This window comes from Fundulus heteroclitus, chromosome 10, assembly GCF_011125445.2.
Source record: "Fundulus heteroclitus isolate FHET01 chromosome 10, MU-UCD_Fhet_4.1, whole genome shotgun sequence".
NCBI lineage: Eukaryota > Metazoa > Chordata > Actinopteri > Cyprinodontiformes > Fundulidae > Fundulus > Fundulus heteroclitus.
Genome location: NC_046370.1, coordinates 32,229,542 through 32,255,173, shown reverse-complemented (window position 1 = coordinate 32,255,173; position 25,632 = coordinate 32,229,542). Strand labels below are relative to the sequence as shown.

The window sequence follows — 25,632 nt, the reverse complement described above, 5'->3', positions numbered from 1 at the left end:
GCTCCTGTTGCCACAGAAATACATAGACTTTTAAATGTTTTACCGTAATAAATTCATATTGCAGAATCTTGTAATTTCTTAATTATTTTCGTTGATTCAAAGTATACTAAATACTCTACATCAAGGAACCAGCAGACATGTTTTTCTTCTTTAACATGAAATGTCGTAATCTGTCTTTATAGGAAGTAACATCAGAATCGGAAGACATCGGGGAAAGACGGAAGTCCGTACCTGACTGGTCCCAGAATCCGTATCAGTCCACCTCTAACAAAAAGTCTCGTCTGCTCTGTCTGAACGGAACAAGTCGGCTGCTGATTTGGTTGCTATTTTCTACATGGATTGTGACTAACATACTGCACTTCATATGGTGGTTTTTTTCTATTTTTTCCCCACCTCCAACAATGGAGTTTCCTCTTGCCGCTCCTTCTGGAAAGCCAGATGTGGGGGAGAGCGAATCTATTACTTGTCCCGTTACAGATAATTAGGTGACTTTAGGAGAAAGGACTTTATTTAGGGGCATCAACTAAAGGGGTCCTACATATGAAAGCAGGCCAACACTTCTAGATATTAATTATAAAAGAATTAAACACGCAAAAAACAGATTAAAAATAAGTAAAATGTTCTAAAGTTAGTGTATTTGTCCTTGATTTGAGGCAGGAACAAAGATTATCTGCCAATGGAATGAGTATTTTGACCCCTAAATGAAAGATATAATACACATCCTGGCACTTGAATAAGATGATGGAGATGAATTGTTCCTATTTTAAGTTGCAAAAATCTTATTCCATTGGCAAATAATCTTATTTACCTGCTCAAATCAAGGACAAATACACTCATTTTAAGAACATTTTACTTATTTTAAGTTCCGTTTTGCAGTGAAGATTGTGTATTCATTGTGTTTGTCTAACACAGCACAACATCCCACTAAAAAGCATCGATGTTTCAGATACCGACCAACAACCCGATCACCTGGAGGTTCCAGCTTACCTTTAGTGAAAGCGTTCCTCTGACAGCAACCAGAACGGCTTCCCTCTTGTGATCCAACGCCACAAAGAACGGGATCTCGTAGATCTGCAACGCACCAGGCTCATGTAAGGCGATCACATCCAAGGCGACAGGGTGGGAACGTGCGCCAAAAAAAAAAAACACGACAGAAGGCTAACCTGGTTGTGGAAGCTGACGTAAATGAAATCCCTGTACTGCAGACCGGTGGTTTGCAGGATGGAGGAGAAGTGGCAGCCGAGGTGGTCCCCCCCTACGATGTCGTACTCGGCGGCGCGCGACCTGCAGCTGCAACACGCGCCTCAGAGTTTAATGGTCATTGCCGAGGCAGACGGTGAAGCCAATGCTTACAGGCGGAGGTCGCCTCACCAGTCTCCGCTGAGCTTGCAGGGCGCAGTGAAGAGGTTGGAGTAGACGTACAGAGGCCAGCCGTACGCCGCGGCAGCAAACTGCATGCAGTGGGCCGCCTTCTCCAGCTCCGTCTGCAGATCTTGCTCCTGAAAACGGCAAAAGACGGCGGACGTCAACAAGCAGTGCCTCTCCGGGGGTTCCCTGCGCACTCCGAAGGTTTCGCCGTGACCCCCGCTACTTACGATCGGAGAGGAAGGGCTGTGGCTGACGACGTCTTCCGGGTCCCTGCTGCGCTCCATCTTATCCTGCTCCTGGTGCAGCAGGGCCAACCCGGCGGCTACGTCACTGGGAACCAGGTCTGTGTCCTGCAGCGTCAGCACAAAGGACGTGTTACACCGCGTTACGATGGTGTACGTGGTGGATGCAGCCAGATGTTTGAACCCCGCCCCGCCCCCCCCATAAGGGCGCTTACGGAAAAGAAGTCGCTGAAGAGCTGCGAGATGCTGGAGAAAGCCGCTCGGTGGCTCTCGTCCTGCGGCAGGCAGCAGCACAGCAGCCGCAGCCTGCACTCCCACACCCTGGTGGCCAGAGAGCGAGCCGTGGACAGGAACTGGGTGCCCCCGCCGCTCTCCATGTCCCGCACGCCCAGCGGCTCCACGGGGCCGGGCTGAGGGCGCGGGCTGCCCATCGGGTCGAAGACGAAAACCACACCCAGCCCCGTGAACATCAGGATGACCCAGCTGGAAAAAAATTAATAAAAATAAAAAAAAGAGCGAAGGAAGGAACGGATTAAAAGTACGTCTCTGCCATTAAGATATGCAGTGTGGTGAAAAAAGTTGCTTTTTTTTGTCACGGTATCGCACCAGGAGGTAGCTGGAATCGAACCCACAACTTTACAGTACAGTCAACCTCAAGCTTACAATAGTGGGGGTTCTTAATAGTGATGCATGAATAAGTGTGTGTGTGTCACACATTTTCAGTGTTTGACTCGCAGGTACACTGCAAAAAGGCAACCAAAAATAATTCACATTTTCTTCAAATGAGCGTTTTTGTCCTTGATTTGAGCAATTAAACAAGATTATCTGCCAATGGAATTAGTATTTTTGCTCCTAAAATAAGATAATTAGATATACTCACTAGAAATAAGATGATGGAGATGAGTTGTTGCTATTTTAAGTGCAAAATATCTCGTTCCATTAGCAGATCATCTTATTTACCGCTCAAATAAAGCCTGAAATACACTCATTTGAAGGACATTTGACTCTTTTTGCAGTGTATCCTACTGTAACAGTCTCATGAATGAATGAATGAATGAATGAATGAAAACTTTATTGTCATTGTCACAAGAACAACGAAATTTAAAAAGTGCCATCGATCCGTGCATATGTTTAAAAAAAAAAAACAATAATAAATAAATAATAAATAAATCTCTGTCTCTCAATTTACACACAATATAAGAAATAAATAACAAATAACTGATAAAAACAACTAAAAAATGAAAAATAGCACATTCTCACACACATCATCCATGATAATTAATGGTTATTTTTGGTTGCATTTAGTATTGTTATTGCTGTCGGGTAAAAACTGTCTCTAAAACGGTTGGTTCTTGTTCTGATTGCTCTGTATCGTCTGCCTGAAGGCAACAGTGTAAACAGAGAATGTCCGGGATGAGAAGTTTCCTTTGTGATGGGTTGTGCCTTTTTTAGACAGCCGTCGCTGTGCAAGTCCTCCAATGAGGGGAGAGGGCAGCCAATGATAATGATAATTGACTTATTGTATCATTGGCTGCCCTCATCCCAGCCAATGCGTGCTCTCTGATCAGTAGAAAAGAAGAAAAAAAACAAACAAAAAGGTGTCAAGGTTCCCACCTGGTAACAACAGCGGTGATGACGGCGCCCACGGTGGCCGGATCACAGCCCCGGCTGTCGGAGGACACCCAGACGGCTCCCAGGCAGGCCCAGACCAGCTCTGGGACGTAGAGCAGAGCTCGCAGGTACACGAGGGCAGGCATGGCGCGCCGCCTGCCCGGATTAACGATGGTGCCTGAGGGGGGCACATTCACAAAAAGGCATCCTGAACGGGGCAGTCATGACACATTGCTTGCGACACTTTTTTTCCCTAATGAAACCGGTGGATGTTTCATTAAAAAATGTTACGAAAGCGGCGCAAAATTGCCGGCGTTTCATCACAGGGCAGGACAACAGGTGCCCCGCTACTTCCTGCCTCGCATGTTAACGCAATGGTACCGTATGTATTGTGACAGCCGCATCATTGATGCCTACACCCACTTACTGTAAAGTAGCAGAATGACAAGATTATGGAGATGAAGATGTGGAAGTTTAACTGAGAGACGCACCAGTCTTTTCTTTTTTCATTTTTTTTTTTACTAAACTTTCTTTCTAAATAATAATAATCTCTCCTTAAATGCAGAAGACAAATTTCACTGGAATGTACAACTGCAACGACAGTTTCTCTTCTCTCTTAACAAATCATTTTAGATGCTTTTTTTTGTTTGGTTTGGTTGTTTGTTTTTAGCTGTCTGTACCAGATCTCTATGTTTGAGCCATTTTGACAGCAAAAATAATGATTTGGAGTGACCGGTATGTCCAGATCCACGGATAACACCAGTACACAGTTATTTAAAAATGGAGGGACTATTGAACTGTACCAAAATGTGAACGGCTTTGTAATCCTGAACCTGTTTTGCTTCATCCGGTATTGCCCCCCCTGACACTTCACCTTGCACATGCCTAATGTGATCTCCCACATTATCTCTCCCCCTTCGAAGTCCACAGGAAAAGACAAAAGTGCATCTGAACAGTGTTAGTAGGTGAAAAGCCAAAAGCTGATCGGTGCATCTCTCGCTCCTTTGTTTACCTTGGGCACTGACATAGACAATGGCGCACAGCGACAGGATGATGAGCCCCAGCACGGCCAGCAGCCCCACCAGGTAGCTGTGCAGAACTCCTCCCCCGCTGCACCCAAAGTGGCCCTTATGATGGGCGAACAACACCACGGTGCCGATCCACCTGGGGAGGGAACAGCAACCCCCCACATCAGAGCTCAGTTAAAAAAACGGTATAAATGGTGCGTACCGCGCATCGGACGTACCAGACGACGCGGAGGAGCAACTCAAAGGAGCCGGGGAAGACGAGATCATCGCTGGCGATCCCCCAGCGCCTCCCGAACACCACCATGCCGGGCATTGTTGCCGGCAGGCTGGAATCCCTCACCGATGCTGTGTCGGAACCCGCTGGCCGCTGTTATAACAGCGCCGGGAGTCTCTTGAGCAACACAAAACGCGCGTCAGGCATGACTTCACCTGCTCTGGCAGAGATCCGATCTTCGCCCCTTGCTGTCACATCAGATTTCCTCGGTTGCGAAATGTCCCCCTCTGCCTCACATGGAGCCGCTAGCTTAGGAGCTAATGGCTGAAAACGCCCACTAACCCGGCTTCAGGACGTGACACCGGCGGGGAAACACGGCATATAACCCGCCGTGCGTTGCTGGCCGTGGGGTTTGACTCCCGTCGGCACAAAGCTTTAATTTGTAGCTAAAAACAACCCGTCCGATACCGGCTGCGCTAATGTTTAGCTGCTAATCTTAGCTGCCTGGCTAAAAATACATCGGAGATATTCCTAAAGGAAGGCTACTAACGAGCACAATCAAAACTTAGCTATTCATATACCAGCATGTAACCCCCCAACAAAAAATTCTAAGCTCAGTGAAGGCGCAAAAAATTAATGTGTATATTAATAAAAATTGCGCGAATCTGCAGTTGTTTTCCTTGACCATCTACTGGGTGCGCACCATTTGTCACCCGGCGATGCTCTGTGCGCCGGCTAGGCGTGGCTTGAAAAGCGTTTCAACCAGAGTGCCGATCAGAGGGATGGAGTCCTATATCCGACTGATTATTAAAAAAAACTAAAAAACAGATTCGTTTGGTACCAAATAAAAAATAAGAGGTCAATCAATCGGTAAAGTTGGGGTGGGATTTGTGAACAGGCACCAAATTGGATGCGCCTGCCAGGTACACTCGATTCAAAGCATGAGCCAGGGCATCTACTCAGATCCACAGAAGTGATAAGCCTTCATGATCCATTTAACTGATGGAGGTTTAACAAAGACATGCACTTGGTAAATAGTCACATAAATTAGCACATTCAAACATTAATTAAAAGTAAAAAAATGTCTTCCACTAATTTGAGATCAGCTCATGAAAGCCAAAGATCCCTCTTCCAAGACCATGCAAGGCCAGAAGACGTACATAGTCCTTCCACCACGTTTGGAGGGTCTTCCAGGGTCTTGAACATTCCCAACAGAGCTGCAGAGGAAGCTGACCTGATGTCCGAACCATTTCAATAAACTCCATAGGTTTCAAAAAATGAGTGAAGCCGGCCTGACTCGCTGCGCCCTCAACATTTCCAAACACAAGTTGTCCAGATGTCCGAAAAAATCCATGGAGACCTTAATGCATTTAAAAAATCGTTTTAGTGAGTAGATAGAAAAAAGGGTGCCAAACATATATACAAAGGATAAAGGCGACAGAGGTCAAAAACCCATTTCACCAACGAACACAACAAACTCCCATGATGCATCATCCTTAAAAGTGACACGTATGGAGCCTTAAACCAAAGAAGTAATGAAGATAATAACAAAATAACCACAGTAGCTACTGCCATCTATAATGAGCACCACAAACAGGAGTGATAAACGCCTCTTCAGAACCTGGTCGGTACTCCATTCTGTAATCTCTTTATGAGCACAACTCCTCCCGCTCCGTTTTGTCATCACTCCTACCCGGGTCATCCGCCGGCTGACTGCTAAAGGAACGCACCCAGTGTTTTCCTCCTGGCTGTCAGATTGCAATCGAATCATCGTGGAGCAAGGGTCGCGATGTGATGGCAGAAAGTAGCACTCCTTCAAGGGGTCACTTGTTTGAACAAATCTGAAGTTTGCAGGCCCAAAAATGTGGAAAACGACTAGGTGGACAAAAGTGTTTCCAACCCAGTAACTACTGTTAAGAAGTCTGATTTGTTTAGCAGAGTCATAATTAACGAGTAACAATTATAAATCCACATATGATGGTGTCTTTGTTTATTTAGACAATTTTCCTGTCACAGAGACACGTGGTTCCATGGTGTAATGGTTAGCACTCTGGACTCTGAATCCAGCGATCCGAGTTCAAATCTCGGTGGAACCTGTCTTTTCTAACTTTATCATCGTTTGAGCGGCAGCTGTGACTAAAAACACCGCAGGATGAAATGTGGACATTGACTACTAAAAATGTCTACAAACTAGACCGTGGGAGTAAATAAAAAAACAAGAAAATCATTGCGTACTTCCTACAGCGGATGTGGAGGTCACGTGTTTCCGGTGGCGCTTCTTCTCCCTGAGGAGCTGGAGGAACGAGGAAAACCCGACAGTAGCAGACAACTAGCGGCTCGGAGCGCGTCGTTGGCGTGAGCTGGATTGTCTGGCGGTTTGTTGGAGACGAGGCTGCTTTATGGTGAACGCCTTGCAATAAAGTGTTTTCTTGAGCAGCACCACAAGAGAGGCGTCGAAAATGGCGAGTGGGATGAGCGGAAGTCAGAAGAGATTCCATACTGGCATCAATGGTGGCGGGTCGGTACCGCAGATTGAGATGAATGGGAGATTCTGGTAAATAGACATAAACGCACGCTTATTAAAAACAAGAGAGGGAACACGGACGAAGACTGCAGGCTTAAGTGAGTTTAAAGTTATGTTGAGATTTCGAAAAGAAAATAGCGTCTGAAATGAGACCACAGACCAACAAGCACCGTGGAGAATTTGCTGTGATTATTTTAGTTCAACAGGGGTTGGAATATCTATCTATCTATCTATCTATCTATCTATCTATCTATCTATCAACAAGGCATTTGTTGCGAGTAAAGAGTAAAACAACCACTCATTCAGTGGAGTTTTTTACAGGTTGGTTTGGATAACCCCCCCCCCCCCCCCCCCCCCCCCCCCCCCGTAATAAATGGAATCATTATTTGGAAACTATTTTGTATTTGCACGACGTTTCTTACTTCGATATTACATGATTTGACCTATAAATGTGACAAAAAAGAACAAATAGAAACACTTTTTTACAAGCACCATAAGGTGCATACAGTAAAATAACATAGAGATAAAATCATTATTACAAGATTCAGCCTGGAACTCACCAGAATAAATAATTGTTTCATTATGGAGAACAAAGGGGAAATCTGTACATAACAAGCGGAGAGGCAGGAAGGGAGTGGGCTCAGATGGAGATCTTTAGGAAGGTGCAAAGAAGGAAGGAAAGAACAAGAAAGCGCCGTTTAGATATTAAATAAAACAGCTGGCAGGCAGACAAAAAAATGTTGTTGCACACTTTTTACAGTAGGCGGCGGTATACACGTTCAACCTGTTTGCATTTCGCCAGTAAAAGACAAAAACAACGGTTTTTGAGGACAGTTTATATTAAAAAAAAGACAGGAAAGCACTGAACCCGTTAAAACACTAACTAGACAATAATTTAAAGGCTTTTGGGAATGAATATGGTAAAAACAAGAGATCACCTCGTGTCAATTTTTGACGAATACAAATATTTACGGGGGGGGAAAAAACATTTAAATTTTTGTCAATTTCATGTGAACCCTCCAGCACGCTAGGGGGCGCAGTCGCGTCTTACAGGCGGCAGCACATCAACAGTCGGCGATGACGTCACATAACATGGCGACATTCGTCGTTCGGCGCGTCTGTTCTCTTTGCAGCAGAGTGAAAGCGGTTCCTCCGCTCGGTAACCTGTGCAGAGAGAAGTTTAGATTAGCCAGCAACAGACCGCCGGGGGCCTGCTATGGGACGAGAGGCTCGGACTACACGCAGGTTTGCAGAAATAAAACGCACCCGTCCTTATTTCTGTTCAAATGACGTCAGGTCCAGCTTGCTTTGACCACTCCCTCATAAACAGGCACCCGTGTCACATTTAATGTTGCGGTAACATGAGTCCAAAGCGTTTTCCTTCCATTGGACGCCATTGTTCTGTTCTGGTCATATAAACGGGAGTGAATGGCAGCGAGTGAGATTGTACCACTGACCTTCACCTCTGTGGAATCACTACTCTGTTTTGTCTTTCACAGGACACGCAGGTGCACGTTCCTGTTGGTAAATATCACTTTTTTTCTTCTTTTTTTTTTATAACAAAAATGTTTAAATTCTGTTTGGCTTTTTTTTATTCAAATGTTATTGACGTCCTTTTAATTCATAGAGCGTCTGACCGTGTCCTACAGCAGAAGCAGTGGTCCTGGGGGTCAGCATGTCAACAAAGGTGGGCATACGCCAGTTTTAGATTTTATTCTACTGCTTTGACACACCGGAATCATTCCGTCATTCACTTATAATATCCACAATTTACATTGCTGTTTCTACAGTGAAGTGTTTCTACCCCTTTAGTCTTTCATTTTTCAATTTAATTTTATTCATATAGCGCCAATTCATGAAACATGTCATCTCAAGGCACTTTACAAAGTCAACTTCAATCAGATTATACAGATTGGGTCAGATTAAACAGATTGGACAAAAAAAATCCTATATAAGGGAATATTGTTGTCCTTTATACAAGCGCAAACTGACTTGTATTTTAATGTAATGTTAGACCAACGCAAAGAATGGCACGATTGTTTAATGGAAGAATAATACTACATGATATATATAAAATGTATATTTTGAAAAACCTAATTTCAGTGTCAAGACAATTTAAAGTACCCTACATGATTAGAACGTAAGAAAAGTAAAATGGTAAATGGCTTGTACTTTTATAGAACTTCAACTAGTCCGACGACCCCAAAGCGCTTTACACTTTACACACTCAGTCATTCACACCCTGACGGTGGTGAGCTATGCTAGTAGCCACAGCTGCCCTGGGGCACACTGACAGAAGCGAGGCTGCCATACAGGCCTAAACAAGACCCAGTCCTCTTCTTTGGTCTGATGCAGCTTCCTCAGATGGGAAGTGAACCGTGCCTTATTGTTATGTGTCTGAAAGCTCATAGCAGGCACACATGTCCTAACATGAAGCTTCTACACGGTGGCACCGTTTCAGCCAGTTCGTCCACTCCTCACTCTTCTCCAGACTTGCTCCGTTCGGGACTTCTCATCTCGGCAGTGCTAATTGGTCGAGTCATGCAACTCAAGGCAACCGCAGACGGCCACTATGAACTTTTATTCCATGTTGGATGAAAACTGCTCCGTCTCCGCTGCAGTCCTTTATCCCACGTCAGGGTTTCCCGCAGCGCTATCTTGGCGTGGCGGCCGCCACGCCAAACTCACGCTACCGCCACGCCAACATCCCAAAAAAAAAAAAAGAAAAGTGACGTTAACACGCGCTTTTGCGCGTGCGTGAATGGCATGGAAAAAAACACATGGATACCCCCGCTCCGCGAATCTGTCCGCGGAAAACGTGTCGTCCACCCCCGCTCCGCGAGTCGGTCCGTTCCCCCCCCCCCCCCGCTCCGCGAGTCGGTCCGCCTCTCATAAGCAAATTCCTGCGGGAAACACTGCACGTCAAAGCCGCATCCTGTGCCTGATCGGTCGTCGCTATGTGACAGTACACAAAAGTTCAGATTTTTCAACTCCAGCAGCTGTTGCTTAGCATTCATTTCGGGTGTCGTGTCGCACTGGCTTCGCTTTAATTTGCAAAATCGCACTTTTTTGGTGAACCTCACCTGGTCTGTGAACACCACGTCACTGGTGAAGAGGGCACAGAAGAGCTTGTACTTCCTGCGGAGGATGAGGAGAGCCCACCTGCCCCCCGCCCATCCTCACAACCTTCTACAGAAGCACCATAGAGAGCATTCTGACCAGCTGTCTCTCTGTGTGGTGTGGAGGCTGCAGCGCCTGCGACTGGAAGAACGTGAGAAGAGTGGTGAGGACAGCAGAGGGGATCATCAGGGCTCCTCTCCCCTCCATTAAGGACATTTCATTCCAGCGCTGCGTGTCCTGAGCCTGTAACATCATCAGAGACCCCTTTTACACCCCCACCATGGACTGTTCTCCTGCTGCAGGTCCACCAGGTTCTGCAGCAGCTTTTTCCCCGCTGCCATCAGACTGTTGAACTCTAAACTGGACTCTGCATCACACATGCACAGAACTGAACTTTATGACCATTTTGCATCATTATTTTGCACCGCCAACGTTGCTGAACTTTTATAATCAATTTAAATTTAAAAGTACACAACTGAACACTTTCTGCATTTTTGCACCATTATTATCTTGCACTGCCAACATTGGACTTTTCAGATCAATGCCTCTTTTTGCACCCTTAGCGTTGCACTATAAACATGGTTGAGCATTTTTCTCCTGCACTGTTACATTCTTATCACTGCTGCACTTTATATTGTAATGTTATTTTATTTCAATTGCAATCTCATTACATTGTCGTAAACTGAATTTTGTTTTGCATGCAAAGAGTGCATAAAACAACAAAGTTTGTCTAAGTCTCCTGTGTTGAGGGTACTTTAGCCTGCGTGTTAGCTCGCCTACAGTCCATCTAATATTGTTTTTTTTGGGGGAGGGTTATGTTAAATCTAAATGTCTCCGATCTTTACCCACAGTCAACACTAAAGCAGAAGTCCGATTTCACGTGCACACTGCGGAGTGGATCCCTGAAGATGTCCGGCAGAAAATTGTAGAAAAGGTTTGTTGTCACATGGATCAGTTGGCGTTTGTTCTCTTGTCCAGCATTTCCTTACAAGTAAAGCTGACACAAAACGTGGAACTCACCTGCTGCTATTTTTCTTCTTCTTTTTCTTTACTTTCGCTTCCGCACAGAACAAAAGCCGCATCAATAAGGCCGGGGAGCTCCTGGTGACGTCGGAGGTGAGCAGGAGTCAGCAGAGAAACCTGTCGGACTGTCTGCAGAAGATCTCTGCCATCATAGACGAGGCCAGCCAGAGACCCCGAGAACCATCGGCTGCAGACATAGCTCTACGAGCAGCCCGGTAATGCCCAGCGAATGAGACGTGGTCCTTTGGGATTTACACATTTGTGCGTTAGATGTGTAAATGTGACGTTACGCGTGTTGTGCAGGCTGGAGAAGGGGAACAAAGAGCGACTCAAACAGAAGAAGATCCTTTCAGCCGTCAAGAACAGCAGACGGGTGGATTTTGACTGACCAGCGAGCGTCTTGCTCCACACGAAAATGTGATCTGCCCCCATCAGCAGACCTACGCGGTGCGTTCAAGGAATCCAGATGTGGTGAGGACCTTTTGCTGCAGTTGGGACCGAGCGTCAGAATGGGGAAGAAAGGGGATCTAAGCGAGTTCGAACGCGGCAGGATTGTTGGCGCCAGACGAGCGGGTCTTAGTATTTCAGAAACCGCACAGCTGGTGGGCTTCTCGCGCACCACCGTCTCCCGGGTTTACCGGGAGTGGTCTGAGAAGAAGAAAATGTCCAGCAAGCGGCAGTCATGCGGACGGAAGTGCCTCGTGGACGTCAAGGGTCAGCTGAAAATGGGGAGGCTCATCCAGGACGACAGAAAGGCAACGGTAGCTCAGATAACCACTCGTTACAACCAGGAGACGCAGAACACCATCTCGGAGCGCACCGCCCGCCGGACCCTGAAGCAGATGGGCTACATCAACAGGAGGCCGCACCGCGTGCCCGTCCTGTCGGCTAAAAGCAGGAAACTGAGGCTGGAGTTCGCCGAGGCTCACCAGAAGTGGACGGTGACGGACTGGAAGAACGTGGCCTGGTCCAGCGAGACTCGCTTTCAGCTGCAGCATTCATGCGGTCGGGTTAAAATTTGGCACGAGCAGCAGGAAAGCCTGGATCCCTCCTCCCCGGGATCACCGGCTGGCGGCGGCGGCGTAACGATGTGGGGGATATTTTCTTGGCACAAGTTGGGTCCTTTAGTACCAATTGAGCGTTGTTTAAACGCCACAGACTACCTGGGTCTCCTCGGCGACCACGTCCATCCCTTCATGAGCGCGGTGTACCCCTCTGCCGATGGCTGCTTCCAGCAGGGGAACGCGGCGTGCCACGACGCCGACGTCATCTCCAACTGGTTCCTGGAGCATAAAGAGGAGTTCACCGTGCTCCGCTTGCCTCCACAGTCGCCGGACCTTAATGCGATGGAGCACCTGTGGGAGATGGTGGAACGGGAGGTCCGCACCATGGCTGCGCAGCCCACCAGTCAGCAGCAGCTGCGCGACGCCATTGTGTCGGCGTGGACCAAAGCCTCCGAGGAATCCTTCAGACACGTCGTTGAATCCATGCCGCAGAGAGTCAAGGCAGTTCTGAAGGCCAAAGGCGGTCCAACCAGGTACTAGCAGGGCGCTCCAGGCCCCGTTTCAGAAAGCTGGCTCAGTGGATGCTCAGAGGAATATCTGGGGTATATACCTGCGTACCCTGGCTTTTCCCGTTTCACAAAGCTCAGAAACCTTTTAACCTGAGTGACAACAATGTACTCCATGAACCAACCCTGCTACAGAGCAGAGCTGTTAGGACAAACCATGTTTTTCCTGCTTTTTAGCTGAGATCTGCACAAGGAGGTGTCGGAACAGGCTCGTCCTTTTCTGGAGAGCAAATACTCCATAGAAATCTCTCACTGCAGAACGGGAACTAAAAGTGAGTCAGATTTTCTCTAAATGAGTATATTTCACTCATTTCATCTCAGAGACCTAAAGCCTGTAGAAAAGCTGCGGGCTGAGAGAGAAGAAGGCAGACACGGTGTTCTGGGTCCTGGGATGACGTGGAGAAAAATAAGACTGCCGTCTCTCTGCTCCAGCGCTCTAAAACATTGTACCATAGCATCTAGCTGAAAGTCGCTAAAGTTTTTGACAAGAAATGTTTTTTCTGAATAAAAGTTTAAAACAAGGTGGATTCGTTTGTTTTTCATCATTTCTTTTTTTACTGAGATTAAAGCTGCTGCAATAAAAGATATATTTCAAGCCTTTTTGTACATCTTTTCCAGGGGTGCCCATACACTGGGCAGAGGCTGACTGCATTTATTTTATTTTTGCTCAGTTCAGTAAAGCTTTTAAGTAATCCGTCACTTGGAAACTTTTAATTGGTTTGAGCCGCAAATGTGAAACATTTTTCTTTATTCAGTAGAATCATTGGATGTTTGATGTCCTGCGACGGAAAGCAGCTCCAGCCAGGAGCTTTAGATTTATCTGAAGGTAGAGTTTGTCTACATGGCTGGATTCTCTTTGCGTTTGTAGAAAATAACTTAGTTTGCTGATTGGTCCCTAGACCCATGACAATTCCAAAGGCTGTATTTAACTGGTTAATCAGAACCTCATGATGGCTCCGCCCCTGGAGGCTGGTGGGTCCTCAGCCAATATCCAACTGGATGCTGAGCCTCCAAGAGAACCAAACCTTATCAGGTTGCCAGATTTGGATGTTATACATGTTTTTACCTTTAGAAATATACATTTTGGACTTTTTTGTTAAAGTTACTGTAAAATGTCATTTTTTAAATTTATTTATAACCAGTTTGGCTCCAGAGCAATTCAAAGTGGGAAATTGCCAAGACATCAAGAGCCATTAGGTTCCATAACAACATGACGACTGTTGTGCTTAGTTCCTTCACGTCATCTGAGCTGTGAAGCGGGTCAGTGAGAGCATCAACTGAAGACCAAGTCTGTTTGCTTATGTGGGCCAACACAAGACTCCCAATCTATGGGTTTATACAGAATTTTGAGATTATAATAGGACTGGTGTCTTTGTTGTACCCGTGTTGTTTTCACCTAAGACATTATACCTCGGTACGGTTAATACATGTAACCCTTGATAAAATTTTGTAACACTGACAGAATAAATCCTAATTCTGAGAAAAATATGTAATCTCTTTAGCGCCATCAATTTTAATGATGTCATGATTATGAGAGCATATCAGCCAAGAATGAACAAATAGTCAAACATTTTTTAACACACGTTTACAATAATGCATCTAAAATAAGCTAAAGAAAGGGTTTTTTTCCTTTCTTTTTTGAGGTCATCTCATTTTAATCTTAGAATTTAGTTGAAATCCAAAATGTTAAATTTGGGAACTAACTTTTTTTTCTCATAAAACGTTGAAGGTACAAAAATCAATGTTTTTCGTGTTACCTGTGGTTTATTGTATTTTTAAGTTAACAGGTTGGATAATCTTTGTGTTAAAAGTGACTTGTTGAATGATAGGCACATAAGTTTTGGTGTTTTCCCTCCAATTTATTTCCCTTTAATTACTGTCGAATCAGCGTCCAGAAGTTCTAGATCTATGTAATCGTTATAATAGAGGAAACCGTGGAATTTATTGACCTGCAGAAAAAACACGTCAGGAGGACCTGGTACATATTATACCGACGGGAATCAATGGGAAAAAAAAAAAAACTTTCATAGCAGAGGATGGTTTCGATCCATCGACCTCTGGGTTATGGGCCCAGCACGCTTCCGCTGCGCCACTCTGCTACGACGACAAGAACTGTGGCATTACACAATTTTGTAGCATATATCATATAGTACGGGTCGAAGTTTGCTTATATAAGGCTTTCTGGTCATAGACCATGTGTTAACGTCTCTGTTGCTGCGACGGATTTCCGTCAAATGCAAAATGAGAGCTGAATATAGATCCGTATAGGCGTTTTTTTCAAGGTTTCAAACTGAAGCTGCTCTCAACCAATTAAAACTAGCAGAGGCAGGACATTAGCCAATCAGAAAGAGAGTAGGGTGGGTCTTTGCGAAGCCCGAGGTCTGTCTGTGTTACATCATTTTAACTTTTGGAAGGACATCTCAAACTGGCCACAGACGGCATGAATAAAAGTAGTTTTGGTCTAAGGTTTTCTTTGGACTTGTGCCAACCAGCAAGTCAGAAAGTTCAGTGGATTGAACATCTGACAAGAACTTCCTACTAGGGTATCTATCGCTCTCGGTCCCTCTTGTAATTAGTGGTATTTTTCACTGTTGTCCCGCAATCTGAAACAATGCCCCGCATTTAACTGGGTCAGATTCAGAAAAAGTAAAAAAATAAAATAAAGTAAAATCCACTCGTGCTTTTCTGAAACAAAGAACGCAGAGGACAGAGGTGCAGTAATCGTCGGTGAGAGCCGCATTGGCTGTCATTTAATGCAGCAGAGCTCCATGTCAGGAGCCGCTGCGCACCAGGACGCTCCTAAAACAAAAGGATTTTTATGCATACAGATTATTTAGGAAACTACGTCTGAAAAAAAAAAAAAACAGCAGAGAATGGTTTCTAACTGGGTGAAGCCAGAGAAAGGCGATTTTCAGAGAGCTTTTTATGAAGTTTCCCAAAACTTCATAATTTTTTTTTTTTTTTTTTCATTTTTAGATGTGAAGCGACACCGTAGAAGCAAGTCGCACCAGAAACAGCTGAAAAAGCCTCCTGTGGATCTAAGATAATATAAGATAGGCTTTATTGATCTCACATTGGAGAAATTCACATGTCACATCGGCTCAGTAATCAGAAGAAGGTGCCAAAAGTAGGACAATGTGCATCAGATATATAGTGTGTCCTCGTTATACTATGGGTCAAAAGGAGTAGGTAAGAAAAAGAAGTCACTTGTTTCAGGATTATTGCACAGTGTACTAAATAGAATTGCTCATTAGTTAATGCATGTTGGTTATTACAGTTGCAATTATAGTTACGGTTGTGGTTATAATTACAGTTATTGTTACAGTTTTTTTGCAGCATTGTATAGTCTGATGGCAGCAGGAATGAATGACCTGCGGTAACGCTCCTTTTTACAGGCAGGGTGTATAAATCTGTCACTAAAGGTGTTGTCCATAATGGATGTGAGCTTGGACAACACCCTCCTCTCAGCTATTTCCTCCACTGAGTCCAGAGTGCAGCCAAGGACAGAAGTGGCCTTCCTCACCAGCTTGTTCAGTCTCTTTCTGTCCCGCTCTGTGCTTCCAGGAGCCCAGCAGACGACAGCGTAGAGGAGGGCTGAGGCCACCACAGAGTCATTAAAAAGTCTTAAGCAGAGGCCAGCTCACACCAAAGGACCTCAGCCTCCTCAGGAGGTGTAGCCGGCTCTGGCCCTTCTTATACAGGGCGTCGGTGTTATGAGTCCAGTCCAGTTTATTATTGACGTGAACACCCAGGTATTTGAAACTCTCCACAGTTTCTATGTCCTGCCCCTGGATGTTCACAGGTGAGTGAGGTGGGTGTCTTCTCCTGAAGTCGATCACCATCTCTTTGGTCTTACTGGTGTTTAAGCACAGATGGTTTTTCTCACACCAGTCCACAAAGTCCATGATGACCGACCGGTACTCCAGCTCGTTCCCTTCAGACACACAGCCCACAATGGCCGAGTCGTCAGAGAACTTCTGAAGGTGGCAGCTGTCCGTGTTGTAGGTGAAGTCCGAGGTGTAGAGGGTGAAGAGAAACGGAGACAGGACGGTGCCCTGGGGGGCCCCGGTGCTGCAAAGTGCCACCTCTGACTGACAGCCGTGCAGCCGCACGTACTGAGGGCGGTCAGTGAGGTAGTCCATGGTCCAGTCAGCCAGATGTTTGTCCACCCCAGCGTCCTCCAGCTTCCCCCTCAGTAGCACCGGTCTGATGGTGTTGAAAGCGCTGGAGAAGTCAAAGAACATGACTCTCACAGCGCTTCCAGTGGTCTCCAGGTGGGTGAGCGCCCGCTGCAGCAGGTAGATGATGGCATCCTCTACTCCGATGTTGGGCCGGTAGGCAAACTGCAGCGGGTCCAGGGTGGGGCTCACCACGGTGCACAGGTATAGGATGAGGTGCTCCATGGTCTTCATCAGATGTGAGGTCAGGGAGACTGGTCTGAAGTGGGCCGGTTCCCTGGCGTGCGGTGTTTTGGGAACCGGTACCACACAGGAGGTCTTCCACAGGGTGGGCACCACCCCCAGGCTGAGGCTCAGGTTGTATGGACTAATTTTTACTCCAACCCAAAAAACATCTGTCAGACAGACAAGCTACAGCAGCCAACAATATTTAACTTTACGCAAAAGTTTAATAACATTTTTCTAATTAAAAAGTGTTCATCTTTAAAAGCTAGTCAAGTTTTTTCCTGAAAAACTTTTTTTTAAAGTTTAACAACCGTGTTACTTCAAGCCGTATCTGATGGGGAAACGCGGCCCAACGTAACGCAGGGTCGTGGGGGGCTAGACGCATGGTCTATCCTGGACAGGGGTAAAATAGTTTTATTACCTTCCAAAGAGTTAAATGATGCCTTTTCATAAACTGGTGAGTTGTGATAATTAATTGTTGTGCAATAATGGGCAAAGCAGAGGCTAATTATTGTGTTATATTATACCTACTGTGCAAAAATTTATGATATATACATAAACTCGATTGGTTAGTGATTTTAACACTTTCAGTATTGCATAACACGATTTGTTGGTGATTTCAACATTGTCAACATTCTTTAAACGTTATTCGTTAGCCATTTCAGCATTTTCAACATTGCATAAACGCTATTGGCCCTAATGCTGAATGCTCTTTAACACGGCCTCCCTATGTCAGGAGTCTGCAACCTGTGACTCTGAAGCCAAGTGGCTCTTACAGTAATAACTTTTGGCTAGAAATTATATTTTTATTATGGTATTTAAATGTAATAATGATAATAAATGCAGTTTTGTTCTTGGAATAATTGCTTTTAATTTTTTTTAAAGAGTTAAAACATATTTCCTACAGATCTTTATCAAAAATTATAACATGTCTTTTCTCAAAAAAAAAATCAGGCAACATTTGCAGCTCTTCTGCTGCTATTACACCTGGATATATGTCAATACACATGTATATAAGTCACCGTGAATGTACATAATACATCCTCTGCCTTATTTCTATTTTGTATTTTTATTCTTATTTTCTTATCTACTTCTTTTTGATCCACTGTATAAACGAGGACACACTGTATATACCTGATGCACCTTGTCCTACTTTTAGCACCGTCTTCTGATTACTGAGCAGATGTGACATGTGAATTTCTCCAATGTGAGATCAATTAAGCCTATCTTATCTTATCTTATTTTAGTATGAGTTTAATTCAAGTGGACTGTAGGCAAAATGTCTCTTTAGACTAATGGTTGCAGCCTATGTGAAACAGGTACAGAACAGCGCCACTTGTATCCATGGCCGACCGTGTGAGTAACAACAAAGTCCCAGTTTTAGATTACAAACGAGCGACATTAGCCGTTCAGATGAGATAAATCTAGCCGTAAACTGATCGCATTCATTACATCGCGAACTAAGCTGCACGAGTTGGCTTCATTGCAGAACGAGTCAAAAGACGACCACGAAGGGACTCGAACCCTCAATCTTCTGATCCGAAGTCAGACGCCTTATCCATTAGGCCACGCGGTCTGAGTACTGGCTCATCGGCTGTTACGAGACAAACAACTGTACCAGAATCCTGCTGCTCAAATTCATTTAAACTTGTAGGTGTTCGCGGCTTCGTTAAAGTTGGAATGATATTCACAGATTTGGCTTTTCCGGATCAATAACATGTTGACGAAAAATTTCTTCTACAAAACCGACACCTCTTTGCAACCACAGAATGGCAGACAGTGAGCTACAACCACAGTTTCCTCAAAACGAGCCTCCCACCGCGCTGGGAAAATTGCGTTGGACTCTATGCAGAGTCCGCTGGTCCGCAAATGCTTAGAGACCGTCTGCAAGTTGCAACACCAGAAGAATAATCACAGAAAAATATTCAACAGCGTCACTAAGGAGAGGTGGATTATCATCAAATTAATTTTATGTGTATCTGATCTCACGTCTTGCATACTATATTTATTGGATTGGCAAGTAATGCATTAAAAAATAGAGGAATTTCCCAAAGCCAAAATGGCAAAAATATTCATTAAAGTCCCTCTTGCTAGGTGTAGGATAAAAAAAGAAATCTATTAAAAATAACAGTTTGCTATATAAATCAAATAGCTTTGAATAAAGGACTTTCATTTTAATCAACTTTCATCATTTAGATAAGTAATAGCTACACGTTCACATGTTTTATCGTTAAAATGAGTATAAAATTAGCAATAAGTACACTATAAAACGCTGTAGTGTCATCAAACCCATAGCACACATAGATAACCTCATCTGGATCATACTACATCTCTTACTTTGGGAAAATGTGCTTAACTCTGTTTTGTGAGATTTTTAATCTTTATTATAAGCATAAAATGACCAATAGCTCAACTATAGATTATTGTAGTGCCACCAAACTCATAGCACACATAGATAACCTCCTCAGGTTCATACTACAACTCTTACGTAGGGAAAATGTGCTTAAATTTATTTTTAGAGGTTTATTAACCGTTATTATAAGCATAAAATGACCAATAAGTACACTATAGTTCATTGTAGTGCCATCAAACTCATAGCACACATAGGTAACCTCCTCAGGTTCAAACTACAACTCTTACTTTGGGAAAATGGGCCACAGATAATTCTAATACTCTCCACATAATATTAAGAGCTTTTATATGTACTATCATCATCCCCAAAGTAACTGTTAGAGGTTGTAGGGTGACAGAAATCCTCACATCTACTCCATATCAGAATTTTTTTTTTTACACAGCAACACTTGGCTTGTGAATTTTGACTCTCATTTCTGAGGAATTATTGTATCTAAAAAATAAATGAATAAAAATCTTTCTCTATTGTTTTTATTAGCAGTACTCAGTTTGAACTGCAGGGATCTTGAATCAAGAATATTTTATTTGTAATATTTTATTTGTTGTTTTGGCTTTGAGGCTTCTGAAGCATTTACCTGATGGAAGAGTGGCAAACAGCGGATTGCCTGGGTAGGTCGGATCAGTGGAGATGAGTCTTTGGACTTGTTCTACTTAAATTGAGTCCAGATCCTGCAGACGGCGTCCCACAATCCCCTGCACTGTTCTCACCTGTGTTAGGTCCTTCCTCTCCTGGACTGCGCAGCTCCCATACCATACAGTTATGCTGATACATAAAACGCTCTCTATGGTAGCGCTATAGAAGTTCTTTAGCAGTTTAGAGGGCAGTCCAGACCTTTTCAGTTTCCTGAGGAAGAAGAGCCGGGCTGCATTTGATGACTGTGATTAAATCATTGGATTTGTCAACAAAGATAATGTGCACTTTAAGTTTGTGGTGAGTTTATTACTTCTGTATTTCTTCAAACTCTTGGAATGTGCTATTTAGGGTTACCCATACTACTATTGTATAGTTGCTGTATATATATCAATTTAAAGTTAATCAATAACTATATAATGTGTCAATATTGACCCCCACCTCACTGGACCAATATTGGCAAATGTTTTGTTTGTTAATTTTTGATGAGTAAAAAAGCATTAACAGATATGTGAAATCCCACTACAGTCCAGTTCTAAATGATCACATTATACTTTGGGTTTGTTTTGGCCAATATTTTACATTTTTAATGTCCTTGTGGTCTTCATTTCTATTTTAAGTAATACTTTTCCAGTTGCTGAGTATTTGTGGGGTCCGAGTATTTGGAGAGCTTTCAAATTCCTCGATCTTCAGTGCAATTTTTTTTATAGGTTTTCCTCATGACTTGTAACCTAAATTTTGCTATCACTCTAAAACGCTGTTGTTTTAATTAATACTATATGTTTACATACTGTAACATTGTTGCCTTTTTTGCTACTGTTTGAATATGATTTTAATTCAATGACATGGATCTTGTTGAAACAGTATTTCCATGCCCTTTCAAAACACATTTTTGTAGTTGATCCACATCAAGAATCATTATTCTTCTGGTGTTGCAATTTGCAGACGGTCCCTAAGCATTCCCAGCGCGGTGGGAGAATCGTTTTGAGGAAACTGTGGTTGTAGCTCACTGTCTGCCCTGCTGTTTTGTAGAAAATCTACAAAGAATCTGTGGACATCTTTTTAACTTTTGAATGGTCCCAAGTGCAGGGACCATTCAAAAACACGCGATTTCTTTCAGTCTTAAAGCTGTAACCAAACATGCTTAGTTACAATTTAGAAATTATTGTCCTCTGACTTACAAAATTACATTTTATGTCATGGTCAACTCCAAGGATTATGAGGTTTTGAGAAGAGTTTCTTCCACCATTGACAGTACTGTACTAGTTGTCTTTCCATTACCATGGGTGCTCCTGTGTGAATCAAGGTGCTCTTGGGAGGCCACCATGTGCACCTCTGCTGAATTTATAAAAACTCAAATGCATCAAAAAAGATCAACACTGGCAAAAAAAAAGGGCCTAACAAACACACACACACACACACACACACACACACACACACACACACACACACACACACACACACGAGTACAAAGCAACTGCCAAGTCAGCTTTTTCCTCAGGCCTGCTCAGATTTGTTTTCCTCATAATCCTTTACCTCCTCTTCCTCCCCTTGAACCGATATTTATTGTTCACTTAACCTGAGTTCTTCATTTAGTGCTACTGTAATTGCTAGTGGTTGTGTGCTGAAAACATAATTTTGAAGATATTTTGAATAGTTGAGGGATAAAGCGGTTTGGAAAATGGATGGAGTTGTGACATTTTAGGTAATAAAATTAAATGCTTTCATGTTTTGGAAAAAAAAATTGAGGCATTTAGAAGAAACCACTTGGGTTTTTTTCTCTGCACTTTTTATTTACCCCTGGTTGATTGTAATCTATGTTTAGTAGCTTTAACATTAGATTTTTACAAAAGCACGTATGGATGGTTTTTTGACCATTTTGTCCCACACAAAACACACCAAAGCAATAAATGCATTTCACTTGTTCTTTATTAATAGATGGTTCATCATGATATGAAGTAATAAAGAGTTAGTCTAAATGGTAATCGCAATATAAAGGAATGATGCAAAAACATTAAAACAAGCAAAATATAAAGTCAAAATAAATATTTTTGTTCTGACACTGTTATAGACACATAAATAGGCACAGACATTTTTCAAACAGCAAAAAAAGTATTTGAGCCCAAAAAACAAGGAATTTCAGATGGCAAATGGTGAGATGCTTTCAGGTGCAGTGCAGAATAAAACTCCACGGGCCTTCATAAGATGTTAAAAGCACTGGTTTACCATGGTTTTGTCAACACTAGCAATCCTCTTGCCCTTGAATCATTTTCAGCTCTAATTATCCTAAACTACACAGCATCCTATCATTAAACTCCATCAACTGGAAACTAATTTGAACAATTATCCAGCCTCCATTCTGTGTTTAATACTTAGAACACCAGTGGGTCACTTTTTTTTTTTTTAGAAAAATTCAAGTTTGGTTATGTTGACAATGACAGTATAGAGGAGGAGTTGGATACAAAAAAAGTTAGATGGAACAACATTTATCATAATAAAGCTGTATATATGTGGTTACCGGGAATAGGGATTGTAGATTGCATAAAAGGTGCAATGTGTTGTAGGTTAGTATACCAGTTTGGTAAGACTGCTAGGTGATAGATAAACCCTGGTTTGAAGCCTTTTATTTGTTATAGATCTGCTACACAGTGTGTCTGTCAAGAGAAAAAAGGGAGAAAAACCTCTCAGGTACTTACATTATATTATTTAAAAAATCTCTAAAGAATCTCTCCCAAGACTCAATAAGTAGTGCGTTTCTCACATGCAGGATGCCTCTCCAACCAAAGACTATACAGTCTTTGTCATTGTCTTTCTAAAGTTCTTAATCCTATGGTCAGTGAGTGGTAGAAGCTTTCAGTCTAACGGCACCATATACCTACGCACATCCCTGTTCACACTGCATACCTGGTGGAAGTGACAACAACCACAAGCAGACGGTGTCTTTCGACGTTCAAAGTTAGCCCATTTGTATACAATCTCAGAAATCATTAGACCACTCCGAAAGAATCAAGAGCACTTTTAGAGATAGGTTTTCTGTTTGTACACTAAATATGGAAGTTACTGCACAGCACAGTCAGCAGGTAGCATTAAGAAACTTTAGAGAAGAGCATGACGCTGCTTCAGAGAACAGACAACTCACTGTGATTTGATACGGTTTGAAATTAGTAGTGTATCATGAGAATACAGTCTGCAAAGGGAAAAAGCCGTTATCATATCGGTTGCTACCAGTTAATGTAAGTCTAACCAGTTTTTTTTTTTTTTTGAAACTTTAAATTAAATGTAAGGTTTTATACAACTGGCTTCATGCCTGTTAGCCTGTCTGGTGTAAAGTAAACTTAGATGAATACGCAACATATTTTGACAAAAACAAAATCTTAATTTATGGGAAAATAGATTTTGGTTACAAGTAGACACGCGGTTATCACTTATTTTATACAGGGTTCAAACATATTTTTTCATTTCAAGTTTTCCCGACTCAATTTTTTGTAGGGTTTACAACATTCTAGACATTTCAGGTCAAACTATTCAGCTTGATCTGCCTAATTAGTAGCCTTATCTGGTAAACTGTGGTATCTTAATTTGAGTTGAAAAAGAACATAGCACTTTAATAGCTTTGTTTGGCATTTTAACCTGAACCCCAGTTCAACCTAAGTTCAAATGATCCAAAGATCAGGTACAGAAATTGACCTTCTTAGAACGTGTAGAAACAAAGCAACTTTTCCGAATACCACTATCTTGACTGACAAGTTAAAAGTTGTTCAATAAGTCAAAATCTTTCTCATCTCTTGTGACTGCATCATTGGGGAAGGACGCACTTCAATTAGGAGCAACGTTTATTCACAGAAGCTAAATTGAAGTGAAAAAAATTTGCGAAATGCTTATGAGAAGTTGTAGTTCTCCATGGGAAAGAAGTTTTTCACCAACCGTGACCTCAAAATCCAACATGGCTGCTGTCACACGTTTAAATCAACTCTTCATTTGCTGTTCTGCGGATTAGTATCTCAAATCTTTAACACATGTAACTGCAGAAAGAACACAATTCAGAGAAATACGCAGTTACTAGCTTGTTTTGCTAACAGTTGTTAGCATGATCATTGAGCAAATCCAACTGTTTTTTTAAACTTGGAACTGAAGCACAGTTAAGCCCGGTTTGATTTCATTCCAAGATCCACGTTCTGCCTTAATAGTTATGCAAGGCAGAACACATTAGCCTCCAGAACCTGTTCCAGATTCAGTGTTATCCCCAGTCCAAAATTTATTTTGAGTACCCCTGTTTAAGAACCATGGCATTGCAATATTGTTGACAGTGGCGTGACAAAGGTTTATATTGTAGCCATGCTCTCCTTTGAAAGAAACCTATTAAAGAGACTTAAACTTGAAGCAAATGTTAGATAAAAACTGTTTATCGGTAGGCCTACAGCTAAACGCAACCAATTTTCCATTAATGTTCCCATTATTAAGTGAGGATTATATGAAGTAGGATTCCAAACGACAAGAAGCAAAGAGGAAAGTTGGGAAGACTGGCTGAGCAATTTAAGATGGATATCGACATTACCCATTAGCTTTGAAAGGAAACAAGAGAGAGCCTAATAAAAATAGTTTGAATAAATGATGCCATCTTATGACGACAAATAATGTGATTTGGATGTTAGAACTCATCTACGCTCAGAACGATAAGAAATTAGCTTTACTAATACTTTTAGGGGGAAAAAAACTACCATCATAAAAACGAGCTAAGCTAACTTTAGCTTGCCTAGCAAAGCTTTGTAATCTTTATCAAAAGCTAAAATCATCCTGTTTTTCATTATTACCTGGAAGTCATGGAAAATAATTGGAATGCAGCATGAAGTTTACACTTGGAAAGTGAAAGATATCCCACCAACAGCAACTATAAAGGAACTTTATGATGGCAATTTGTTTCAGCTGACTATCCCTGAGCAGGGTACAGAAAGAGGGAAATACTGTTTATATCCACAATACACCTATATGGACATGTAACATAAAGAACATTGTTGGTAAACCAACTGTATATCGTGACCAAAAAATCCCTTTGTTCATGTTGGTCAACCCCTACTCACTATAATATTGCAAAGTGGGCACAAAATAAACTAGCTGAAAAGGTAAAAATAAAAATAAAATAAAGAAGCTTTTTCCAAAGAAATGAAAAAAGAAACGTGACATGAAGCGTTCTTCCACATTTCAAACTTGTGTGAATCACTATGGAAGTGACATCCTTCGTGTATATATGCAGAAGTCAGCTCACAGGTACAGCGGCAGGTAAGATTTGGTCAAAATATGTGCCCAGAACTGCGGTTCTCTTCCAAGGAAAAAGGTCAGACATGTTCAAGACCTACTGAAGTAGCCATCATTTCATCTACACTTCTCTAAATTAAAGTGTGAATGGGATTAGTGTTGTTATTAGCACCTTTAGGTCAAAACACAGCACTTTGGGAACGTATTGACACTGTCTTGAACTTTTTCACACT

The 25,632-nt window shown here is 42.8% G+C and overlaps 2 protein-coding genes and 3 non-coding genes across 5 annotated transcripts; 2 read left to right on the top strand and 3 right to left on the bottom strand.

The window, feature by feature from the left end:
* Nucleotides 1-987: 987 nt before the first annotated feature.
* On the bottom strand, nucleotides 988-5,204 carry LOC118564407 (diacylglycerol lipase-beta-like; the record flags this gene model as incomplete). Its single annotated transcript, XM_036142531.1, is given in 8 exon segments — nucleotides 988-1,071; nucleotides 1,164-1,290; nucleotides 1,372-1,499; nucleotides 1,596-1,718; nucleotides 1,826-2,093; nucleotides 3,225-3,399; nucleotides 4,234-4,385; nucleotides 4,468-5,204. Coding segments are annotated over 8 exon segments (1,152 nt in total), but the record flags the coding sequence as incomplete, so codon positions are not given.
* Nucleotides 5,205-6,487: 1,283 nt separating this feature from the next.
* Nucleotides 6,488-6,559, top strand: trnaq-cug. Its single transcript has one exon. It is a non-coding gene; the product is annotated as a tRNA-Gln (tRNA).
* Nucleotides 6,560-8,044: 1,485 nt separating this feature from the next.
* On the top strand, nucleotides 8,045-11,558 carry LOC118564408 (peptidyl-tRNA hydrolase ICT1, mitochondrial-like). Its single transcript, XM_036142532.1, has 6 exons — nucleotides 8,045-8,232; nucleotides 8,487-8,511; nucleotides 8,615-8,674; nucleotides 10,959-11,041; nucleotides 11,176-11,345; nucleotides 11,434-11,558. The coding sequence occupies exons 1-6, from the start codon at nucleotides 8,065-8,067 to the stop codon at nucleotides 11,516-11,518; spliced, it is 591 nt and encodes a 196-aa protein (XP_035998425.1). The 5' UTR covers nucleotides 8,045-8,064; the 3' UTR covers nucleotides 11,519-11,558.
* A 3,169-nt stretch (nucleotides 11,559-14,727) lies between these two features.
* Nucleotides 14,728-14,799, bottom strand: trnam-cau. The gene has a single exon. It is a non-coding gene; the product is annotated as a tRNA-Met (tRNA).
* A 3,807-nt stretch (nucleotides 14,800-18,606) lies between these two features.
* trnar-ucg lies at nucleotides 18,607-18,679 on the bottom strand. Its single transcript has one exon. It is a non-coding gene; the product is annotated as a tRNA-Arg (tRNA).
* Nucleotides 18,680-25,632: the final 6,953 nt, after the last annotated feature.

Bases quoted from the DNA above. Each gene is read 5' to 3' on its own strand.
- LOC118564408 (XM_036142532.1), top strand. From the start codon at position 8,065: ATGACGTCACATAACATGGCGACATTCGTCGTTCGGCGCGTCTGTTCT. The intron at 8,233-8,486 runs GTTTGCAGAAAT...TGTCTTTCACAG, and splicing joins GAGGCTCGGACTACACGCAG to GACACGCAGGTGCACGTTCC. The intron at 11,346-11,433 runs GTAATGCCCAGC...CGTGTTGTGCAG, and splicing joins ATAGCTCTACGAGCAGCCCG to GCTGGAGAAGGGGAACAAAG.